This window comes from Cryptomeria japonica, chromosome 7 (assembly GCF_030272615.1).
Source record: "Cryptomeria japonica chromosome 7, Sugi_1.0, whole genome shotgun sequence".
Classification (NCBI taxonomy): Eukaryota; Viridiplantae; Streptophyta; class Pinopsida; order Cupressales; family Cupressaceae; genus Cryptomeria; species Cryptomeria japonica.
The window spans coordinates 768,070,372-768,082,392 of record NC_081411.1 but is presented as its reverse complement, the minus strand read 5'-3'; the positions used below and the strand labels follow the sequence as shown (position 1 = coordinate 768,082,392).

At 31.9% G+C, this 12,021-nt stretch overlaps 1 protein-coding gene across 1 annotated transcript; it reads left to right on the top strand.

Annotated features, from left to right (window-relative positions):
* The first annotated feature begins 744 nt into the window (after window positions 1-744).
* Window positions 745-1,832, top strand: LOC131059941 (calmodulin-like protein 3). The gene has a single exon (XM_059209132.1). It carries the CDS (start codon window positions 826-828, stop codon window positions 1,594-1,596), a length of 771 nt encoding a protein of 256 aa, XP_059065115.1. The 5' UTR covers window positions 745-825; the 3' UTR covers window positions 1,597-1,832.
* Window positions 1,833-12,021: the final 10,189 nt, after the last annotated feature.

The following is a 12,021-nucleotide window of genomic DNA, read 5'->3' as shown; positions in this document are numbered from 1 at the left end:
TTCTTAGATTTCATCGACTACAGAGTGAGAATTATTGCCACATTTCAAGAGAGAGACATGCGTGGACTTTGGCCTTTTATGAGGTAGATATTGAAGACTATTTTATTTCCAACCAAAAATAATTTGATATGATCAATCCCACTATACCTATAAAGCGAAGGTTATAATAGGACTAATAGGGAAACCAAAAAAAGGTTTTTAAAAAAATATCTAATGAAACTCATTATCAATGCTGGGTCATTACAAGCATTTGTGTCATTGAGAAATTGCTGTTTGCATACGGCAGTGCAGAGGTTTAAGTAATGTATGCTCCATGTGGAGTGTCTGTTTTGTGTCATAATAGCTGATGCGTACATTTCTGGTTATGGTGTTCTTTCCTCCTTGAGGAGTTTCCTACGAAGCTTCCTTTGTCTGTTACTTATAATACTAGAAAAGTAAGGTAGTTTTTGTCGAATGCAATGGATGGACACACCCTCCTCATATTACAGGTGTGGGCATTGCAATCTTGTCGTTCATAATTGAAAGCTTTTGGTTGTACTTGCAGGTACTAAAATGTTTTTAATGAAGTACAAAATGAGCTTCCAACTTGCCTTAAATTGATATGCTTCAAGCAGCTTCCTCCCACCTTCCTCAAGGTATTCTCAACCATTAAAACATCCCACGTTGTGTACAATACTAAATAGATTTTTTCCAACGAAATACTATTTAAGGGTAGAGAGACAGATAGAGGAATAATGAGGTCTAGAGTAGTTTATAGTAGCGGAGAAGGATAGTTCTTAAGTTTGCAGAATTGGAGAAGCATATTTCTTTAGGAATATATCAAAGATGTCATCAATCTTGGATGTTGATGAGTCTATCATTGAGGGCAACTGGTATTACGGTTATCTCTTTAGTCCTAAGAAAAGAACTACCACTGACGCAGTATTTAGTACTGCTGTACGTGACAATAAGCATACTGACGTAGATAGGAAATATCATGACATTACTGATGATGAGAAATCCAAACAATTATTAACAGAAGAAAGTGGTAATAGTAGTAGTCCATGTTTTCAGTCAAGTGATTCCAGTTCACCTAAAATCTTCATGGAAGATGTAGAAGAGGGGGATAAGTGTCTTGCAAGTATGTTTAGCTCATTGGATGAAGATGGTGATGGAAGAGTTAGTTCAGATGAGATAGTGAGGTTTTTGGAGAGATTAAGTCTTGAAATGCCCAAAGAGGAGGTGGAATTAGCTGTGAGATCAGTGTCTGCATGTGGTGATGACTTTCTCACTGCTATGGAGTTTGGTGAGTTTTATAGAATTGTATTTTCAAATGAGGAAGAAGTTGATATTGTGAAGGATGAGGAGAAGGCAATCTGTGAGGCATTTAATGTTTTTGATCAAAATGGAGATGGGTTTATCAGTGCAATGGAGTTGGCTGATGTTCTATCCAGATTAGGATTTGTGGAGGGGAAGGATGTGAGTTGCTGTGAGAGCATGATTGAGAGTGTGGATTATAATGGAGATGGGTTTGTGGATATTCATGAGTTTAGGCATTTAATCACCAGAACTTCCTCTGCTTCTAATCCCTGTCTTCAATGTGTTCCTGCAGTCTGACGGCACAATATATTTTATGGCTAAAATAAATATTGTAATTTTCTCCAATTTGTTGCTATAGAACAATTGTAGAGTTAATTTTATGGCTGCTATAGTTCACAGCTGTCTGTAGTTCACTGCAAATGACATTGTTACAGAAATTCAGTTGTATGTAAGAGAGAATTCTGTAATTCTCAGCAAGCGAGCAACTCTGTGTCTTTCAGTTTTAAATATATCTCTTTCTCTATGTGTTCTCCCAGTAGAGGCGTTACTTAAAATTTGAAAGTGTTCTTCAAATAATAGGAATAACCACTTGGTTTGATTTCCGAAAAATAGCAACATGCTAATGATAGAAAAAACCACTATATTTAGAAATATTACAGAAATCTATCTATGTTTATTTTCTGTTTTCTAGAAATTATTATAATATTTTAACATATTCATGTTGTGTATGAAATAGCTGAATATAGTGTAAACATAGAACCTTAATAATATGAAGAATGTGCAAAATCAATTTCATATTTGAATAACCATAACAATGATCTAGTGTTCATACTCTTCTATAATCAAGAGACAAATGCAAATGTTAGTAGATTATCATTTTTCTTATATAAAGCATCTGAAAATCACCTGTTGGATAAAATATCTCAAATTATATAGTGAAACAATATGAGTTCTAATAGATAATATTTGATGTATTAATTGAAAAATTTACAACAGGTAATATTTGATATATTATTTGAAAACTTTACCACAAAAATTATTAATGTCCACTAATGATTTTCACATTTTAAAAATAAGAAATGCATTATCTTTGTTTTATGTTATTGTGACTGTGACTGTACAATCAAAGCTCGCTCTCAATAGCTATCTACTACATAGACAAGACCCTACATTTGTCACAGGCAAATCTCTATCATATTAATTGATTCCAATAATATTAACTATAAGGACCATTACAAAAAGGTGAAAAATGTCATATTTGAGACAAAATGGCATTGATATGTTAGAAACCCTGACAAAATTATTATATTAAATGTCTAGTTGGAGAGAAGTGGTGAGGGTTCTATTTTATTTGGAGTAATAAAATAACACCTCCACAAAAACTGAAACATGACATATTTCATTCATTTACGGGTCATTTGTATGTCAAATTGTTTCAAAAATGGATTTTTGTTTATGAACATTTTGATGTCATTGTAGATGCCTCTCGGCATAAAAGTAGTTATACAACCACGTTGAACATGGGCTTCCACACAAAAGATGGTCATTTCTAATTTACAAAGATATGATTTTTTACCATGTAAGCCTTAATGTTTAGTATGAACAGTTAATCAATTTTCATTCTATTAATAAATATGGTAAATTTATCTTCTTGATCTTCATAGATCATGAAGATAAATAGAAGAGACCTCCCATGATTACTTATTTGAAATTTTTATATTTTATATTTTTTAATATAAAATTTTTAAATTTTTTGATTATATTTAATAATTAAAATATTTATATATGATAATAATTTTGGATATTTAGGTAAAACCTAATTGCATTACAAAAATGAGGGGTGGAATTTCAATTGATATTTTTCAAAAAGAGATAGACTTGGATCATCAACATGATCATTTATTTAATTGATTTTAATTTGACCAATCTAATATATAATTGTACATTATGTATTTTGTATATAATTGGACCTATGCACCTAGCCTTGCTTGCAACTAACTTCAATTATTACTTAGCCCTATATTTACGTATGCAACACAACCTAATTATCTTATGTATTTCATTTTCTCTTTAATCCATTCCTCATTCATAATCCAATCTTACCAGACACAAATCAAATCTAGCTATTAGAACCACATTATGCTTGCATGTGCATGGCTGTCCTCACAACTCCAATCTTGATCCTTTTAATTTTACAATCAAAACCAAATATTTAGTTGAATAACCCTAGTTTACACTTTGTTCCTAAGTTAACTTTCCACAAATCTTAACAATTTGACGTTAGGCTTCTATATAAATAGATATTCATTATATTCAATTCTAATAATATTATACACTACTTATCATCTAAAAGTAATAACTACCAGATGTAAATAACCTAACAATCATTCTATAATTCATGTCTATGTTTAAAGATTGTTTCTATCAATATATTTTTAAATACTTCCAAATTGACACAAAAAAGCTTCAAAATGTAACCAAAAAAAATCACTATCTACTACCCTACTTTTTAGAAAGTTCTTAGGAGAAAATTGTGTTATCATCAAAATCAATTTTGCATGCAACAATTAGATCCAAAAGTGTGAAAATGAAAAAAATCACTATCTAGTAGTCTACTTTTTAGAAAGTTCACAAGAGAAAATTGTGTTATCATCAAATTCAATTTTACATGCAACAATTAGATCCAAAAGGGTGAAGTCAAGTTGACATATAACCAAAAAGAACAATTTGCATTCATTTTGGTTATCAATTACTATTTTCTTAATTTTGAATATTGTTTTATATTATATTTAATTATTTGTATTAAAATTTTGAATAATAAATTTTATTAAGCATATATTTTCCATAACCTATGAAGTTAGTAGAGAGTGTTTTAAATTTAATTGTATGTATTTTGAATTGCATTGAGTGATGCATAATGAAAAAGATAAAGTTTATCCTCTACTTGATGATAAATCATTAAGTATAGTGCTAATGTCAAATTATAACCATACACAATTGAATCCAAAAATACTATCTAATGAATTTTTAAATACCATTTCAATTTTATTTATTAATTTTATTAATCTATATATTTTTATATATAATAAATATTCTTTAACTCAAATTCTATTTAAATATTAAACTCAAAATTGTACTATTATAAATTTATATTCCTTTATGATGGTGATACCATCTTTTCAATGTGTTTTCAAAATCATCGATTTAATAGATTTAAAATAATTCTACTGCCTCATTTCAAGTGACAGACACATATGTGGACTTCCCTTTTAAGAGGTAGATATTGAGGATTATTTTGTTTACAACCAAAAATAATATGATACGATCAAATGTGACACTTTACTTATGAAATAAAGTGATGGTTATAAGAGGAAAACAAAATAAAAATATAATGAAGCTCATCATCAATGCTGAGTCATTAAAAAAATTCATGTCATCAAAGTTGTTTCAATACGGTAGTGTACAAATTTGAGTAATATACTCCATGTGGAGTGTCTATTTTGTATCAATAAAGCAATAGCTGATTCAACTAGGCAATCTAGAAGTTTTTAGGGTTAAAAGTGATGTGTCTCTTCCCCTCTTCATCCATGTGGAGTTTCCTATGAAGTTTCCTTTGTCTATTAATTAGAATGTTGGCAAAGTTGGTTTGTTTTTGTTAAAGGCAATGATGGATACACCCCTCTCATATTACATGCGTTTCTAACTTCCTCATAGAGTGAATACAAAATGGGCTTCTATCCTTAGCTTCAATTACCTTGATAATGGAAAAATGCATTATGATTGATCATGATTGTTGAAAAATTGAATTCTTGACTCCTTGATTGCAAATCAATACTCAATTATCATTTTGTGCTCAATAGGAATTGAATCATGTAGGTTATTATGTCTAGTACAAATGAGAGAGGAAGTTGTATTGATATGTAACTTACACCTTTTTAAAATTAGTTTTCGAGGAAGGCCGAAATCAGGGGGAAATTTCCCACTACTTGCAAAGTCAACATTCATAATTAAAAAATTGTGACCAAACAATTTGGATGGGTGTTAGGTCCCCTAGTCCTAGAATTTTGAACAAAAATAGAGGTCATGAGTTCGGAATTGAATCAAGTTTATAGAAATCGTCCCAAAACATAGCATATAATTAGACATGAATTAGGTACATTATGCACAACCAATAAAGTGGGTTTAAATTGAGTGTGAAATTGTAAAGTGATATTATTACTCCACTACATTTAGCCACAACTTTAGTGGGAGCATGAACTTAGACTTACACTCTTGGTAAAGTATGAAAAAACCAAGGATACTTTCATCAAAAGTTCAAATAGACAAGACAATACAAAGATTGGCAAGGTGGTAGCCCTCAAGATTTAGGATCTTATAAAACTATAATATCAAGGTAAAAGACAAGTAGAAAGTAAGAAACATGATCAACATAAGGGTATGGAATCTAGGGCTAGTAATATCCATGTAAGCTTACAAGGAGCCATATCAAAATACAAGGCATGACCTCTAAGACCAGTAAGAATCATTTGATTATTACTCCTGGGGTCATGTTACAAACAAATAGAGCATGGCTTCTAGGACCATTAATATTCTTGGATACTTACTAGGATCCATGCCCATAAAGGAGTCATAAGAACTAGCAATTTGTTTTATGCTAGGTGACTGGTGCACAAGTGAAGGTCTCACAGGGGCTAACAAGTTGCATTATTCTATGTGATATTTATGCTAGTGAATATTATAAGTATAAGACAAAATCTTCTATTTGTTGGGTAATCTTGGATAAGATACTACAAAATGGGTGCTATAATCTAATAAATAATTTATGGTGTATGGTCAAAATGTACAAACCAATCTTGTGGTATATTGATAAAGTGAAAAACAAAGAGAAATGTAAGCCCAAGTACCTCAAAGTGAATTCATATGACAACTGACAGAAATCACTTAAGGTAGTATAGATTTAAAGACATGCAATCTACAACACTTAAATACTCGTAAACATAGGCAAGTCAAAGACAAAAAGAATATATGCTAGAGGACATAAGGGATCCATAGATCTAGGGTCAGTATGTACATAAGATAAATAATGTATATTAATATGATTATTTTGAATTGAAATCATATCCCAAATGAAATATAACTACAAGTACAAAGGAGGAAGAGCACATAAGATGACTTTGCATTGATCATTCCTAAAAAACAATACAAACTCACATTCATGACACAACATGTATACAACATATAGAAGAATCAAGACACAAATATAACTATAAATATTAATGTGATTATTTTGAATTGAAATAATACCCCAAATGCAATATAACTACAAGTACAAAGGAGCAAGAACACATAATATGAACAAAGGGTCTTTCTGGGTCAACATGGAAGAGACCAAAAACTCTCAACACTTTTCATCTTCCCTTAAAAACAATACAAAATCACATTCATGAGACAACATGTATACAACATATAGAAGAGTCAAGATACAAATATAGAGTATTTTCACAATAGGATTGGTTTCTTTGTAGAAAGATACACATTAGACACTCTAGGAAGAGGGGGGGTTCTTGATCTAGGATGTGGTTCACTTGTTACCTATGGGGTAGGAAGAGTTAATTTTGTATCCATATATTTTGAAGGATTCCTAGGGATAGTAGTTGAAGTGGTTCCTAAATGGCTACCTAAGGATAACTTAGTTATTCTCTTGTCTTTAAACATTTGGTAGGATAGAAATAGATTATCTCAACAGGTTTGATTGGTTGAGATTATTGAGAGAAAAAGTAGTCAAGTGTAAAGTTTGCATGTCTAGACAAGGGATAGAATCAAATATGAAATATAGTTTGTAGTTATTCTTGAAATGAGAACATCAAATACTTATGGACTACAAAAGTGACTACTTTCATGGATGTGAGCAAAGGATGACCCGTATTTGCACAAAATTTGTTTGAGGTATGGATAATGGTAAGATAAACATCTATGATTTTAGATCCAAATTTAACTTGAAGGGTGATGAAGCCAATGGTGGGACAAATGAAACCATCATGGACTTTAATCAACACTTTAGATTTATCACAAATATCTTGATACAATTTATATGTTTAAATATATTCTTTTGTAATCGTATTAACCATACATACTAGATCAATAAGCACCAAATATGTTGGTTTGTCATTAATTTTATAAAAAAAAGTATATTGGTGCATCATGTGTATTAATCAAGTTATCACTTGGGGTAAAGGTGATACTAGGTTTACATTTAAGCTTAGGTTTCACTTGCTTAGGACAAGGTTCTATCACACTCACTAGACGTTCAATTTGGTTGGATTGGATTTCATTGTTTATATAACCAACACCATTAAGCTCAATAATATTTTTGGAATGGGAATACAAAGGATTGGTAAATATTTGCTAGTTTTGATTAGGTGGTGCTATAGATTTATTCCCTTTATAATTCACACTGTCCACTTATATAATATTAGAATCAATGGGGTATTGGATTTCATGTCTAAAACACATGCATCACTTAGTATGATGTCTAGGAGTATGATAATATTGAACAAAGTGGGTTAAATGAAGGGGGTAAAGATTTGGATATATCTATGGGATGGATAGCAGAAAGCTTAATCAATTGGAGCATAATGTAATGTAAGGACTCAAAAAGTTATGAAAAGTTTATATTCTTTGGACTATAATAAAAGTGAGTTACAATAGAAGGTTTTGCAGCTGCAACTCATGTTTTCAAAATATTAGAAGTGTTAGACACAATACGCCACTGAGAGGGGCGTGAATCAGTGGTTCTCAAACTTTTCCCTTTAACAATTCTATGTGAGGATACTGGTTAACAAATCTAACTCAATGTAGGCTTACCAGTTAGTGGGGAGACTAATAACAAATGCATTTACACATAAAGGGACATCACATAACACCATCATATACGAGGAAAACCCAAGATGGGAAAAACCTTGGTGAGAAATGGTGCTGGAGGCTACTACTCCAATCTAGCCTCACAGTCAATCTCTGATTAAAATATTTAGGGCACCAACCCAAGGAGCACCAACCCTTGATAGTTTAGGACACCAACCCAAGGAGCACCAACCCCTAACAGATTTATGGGTTATAACCCAAAGGAGCTACAACCCCCGCACTAAGAATCTACTCAGTGAATACATAACATAATCATTTACAAGTTAATAGCCTTGTTACAAATGGATAGAAAGACTCTGAGAAAGCCAAACTGGTGAAATCCAGCAAGACCTACTACTCGTCAAAGGTGATAAAAAAGGTATGGAGATGGGTTTTATTGGTTGTGATGCAATATGTTACTCTTGATGGTAGATACTCTCGTGTAAATGGCTATCATTTTGTGCTCTTAAATCACTTCCACTATAAAGATATGGTGTCTATTCCTTTCTACCTGTATAGTTTCTTAAATACTAGTATAAAGGACTTTAGGGCTAACCCGAATAGAAATCCACCCATGCATGAAGGGTTAATGTTGCTTTTATACAACCATGTCAAGGCCACCTCTGTTCAGCACTCTATCACTGAGCTATCAAACTCGGAAGAGGAGTCTGATAACTCAGATGACAGTGAGGTTGAGGGGTCTGATACGGGGATGGAAGATGATTTTAACACAGATACCTCTGCTAAAGGAACTAGAAAGGGGAAGGATAAAGATATGGCTTTTGGGTCGAGGAGGAGGACAACTGGTTTGAAGAAGATTATAAGGATGATGATGATATGGAGACTGAAAGTGAAAATTCTACCCTACTACCCAAGAAGAAAACCAAGCGTAGTCCTGTTATCACTGAAATCAACCCGAAGAAGGAGGATGGTACCTCAAAGACCCCTTCTACTCCTTTGGATCCTAATAGACAAACTTGTAGTATTGAGAAAGAGGGAAATAATGTGGTGGAAGATGTGACTCTGCCTTCGAAAGACAAAGTCATAGTTGCTGATGTGGAGACCCTAGAGAATAATGCTATTTTTTTCAGAATATAATAAAGATAGTAGCGATTCTCCTATTTCCATGCTTCATGCTACGAAGAATGGGGTGATGGAGTTTTATAAGATTATATAATGGGTCTACTCAGAGATTGAAAGTCTGAAGACTAAACAGGAGGATTCTTCTAAGAAAGTGGACATTCTAGAAGTTGTCAGGATAGGTAACCTTAGTTCTTTGCCTGATTATCTGAAAGAATTAAAAAAAGCAATCAGTGATGCGAAGGCTATTATTGAAGCTTATGGTTCCCAATTTAAGGCTATGGAGGCTAGGTTCAATGAGTTGGAAAAGAGTTTTCACAGTCATGAGAATACCCTAAAGAAAATTGGAGAGCAAAGCCAAAAGATTCTGAAAGCCTCAGTTGATAACTTCAGAGTGATGATTAGTAAACTAGAATAGATCCAGCTGGAAAAGAACATGATAGATATTTCTAAGGATAAGGACTTGACCCTTGAAGGTGTGGCTACTAGACCTAGTAAAAGAACACTAGCGAGTACGAGGAAGATGGCTCAACAAGCTAAAGTTCTGGATGATCTTAAGAGTGTTGCTGCCTCAATGGTCCAACTGGAGAAAGAAGCAGTGGAGCTTCTCAAGAATTTTTCTTAGTTCTGTTGTTCTGTTCTCTTGGCTGTCCCTTAGGTGTTGTTGTGTTGTCCTTATGTTACTTTTGGTTCTCTTGCTATCTTTTTGTATCTGCCAGCTGTTTCAGTTTGTTGTTATGTTCTATCTATCTAGACCTTTCATGTTTTATCTAATTTCTAACTTGTTGAAAGGGTTTTGGGGCCCCTTCAAAACTTGCTTTTCATGTAATCAAAAACATAACTTGGTAGTTTAGAAAAAATCAATTTCATATTTCAATATAAATGGCTAAGAAGAAGAAAAGTCTTGTTACTTGTGAATAGACAATTGTAAATTATATTATATATCTCAAATTTCATAATGTGTTATATAAGTTGCTATAGATACTAAGAGAAATTGGACATTATCTCTATCAGGATATAAAGAGTTACTTTCTTGTATAAATGAAATCTATGCAAGAATAGGTTTGAGGAGCTTTTATTTTGAGTTTTGCAAGACATCACAAGCTAGATGGGAATAGAATGAGGAGAACCCATGGGGTGTATGAGGTTTTATACTATCCATATGACATTATTGTTTTGATTCTCGTCATAGACAATATTGTTTAGATCTTCTTCTTAAGAGAGCCAAACTTTAATTCATCCTACCTCAACCAATGCTGGTTTAAGGATAAAGGATGGTGAAAATTGTAACACATGGTGGTGAAAAGAATCAAAAGGCTTGGAGTTCATCAATTTAGTATTATTATTTTTATTTAGAGGACTTTGGATTTTAGTCTAGGGATCCAAATATTAACTCTTTATAAGGTGAGCCTTTTCTATAACTTTTGAAGCAATGTGCAATAGACTCTCAACCATATCATGCAAAAAAATGGAGTTAAACCTAGGACCTAGACTACCTAAAGCAACAATCAAGAATGTATGAACCCTAGAAATAAGTTGAACATAATGCTATCATCATGTACATTTCTATACTTCAACATCTTCCTATTATTTCATTGAAGATATCTCATGTGTCAAAATAATTGACATAGTGTTCCATAAAAAATACATTTTAAGATTTTTTCCAAAATTGATTATTAGTTGTTTGAGTTTAAGCATAAAGATGAATTGAATGTTTAAAATATTACAAATTACTATTAACGTTGACCTTTGTGATGTTGCTAGCATGGTTTAATTGAAGATGTATCTACATTTTGAAGGTAAAAATGCTATTAGATCATTACTTTCATAGGAATACATAAGTTATACTAGCTAGATGGTAAACTATTTATAGATTAATTGTATTATTATAGTAGATTGTGAAAAAAACTATACTCTTTAATTATCTATGAGGTCCTTGTTGAGTTTGAAATCACTGTTATTACAATGTTAGGTTGCTTGCTAGTTTTGTAATGTTGGATTTTGAAAGATGTGTTGGTTCAAATGTTTCTTCATCTTATGACCATTGGAATTAAAGTATAAAAGCCTTTTGCTACTATGTAAAATCACTTATTGTCAACCATTGAGGACACATTTATCATAAATTTAAAGTGTGAATACTATCTAATTTGTGAACTAGACTATTAAAGAATATTAGGTTGCATCATAAGGTAAATGAAACCAGCATGTTAAGATTATTATTAATAACATTTTCAAATGTATATCTTGATATGCTGATTTGATGGATATATTGTTCCTAATTATCTTGAGTATGATTCAGACATTGATCATGCTTAAAGAAACTTTATAATTACTATTGCATATCTTCCAAAATTCAAGTGATTTCTATTTAGTCTTGTAGATGCATGTTTTGTTTTTATTGAGAAGGATTTCATATTATAATGTGATTGTGATATCAATATCATTGAATTATATTATGGTGGGACATTTCCTGGAGCCACATTAAGTCTTTTGCTTAAGTACTATATGATGATGATATTTTTCCTATTACTACCATGTGCTCTAATATTACAAGATTTATTTCATGTTGACCATGCATAATTACATTGTATGGATTTGATTCAAACCCTTGTCCTTATAACACAAATTGTCTAAGATACTTCGTCAAGATGCTTAGTGGTGTATAATGATGGCTAATAACTGCAACCATTGTATGTAGAGGTAGTTTATAAGACTTGATCTTAGTAATATTTTGAATCCTTA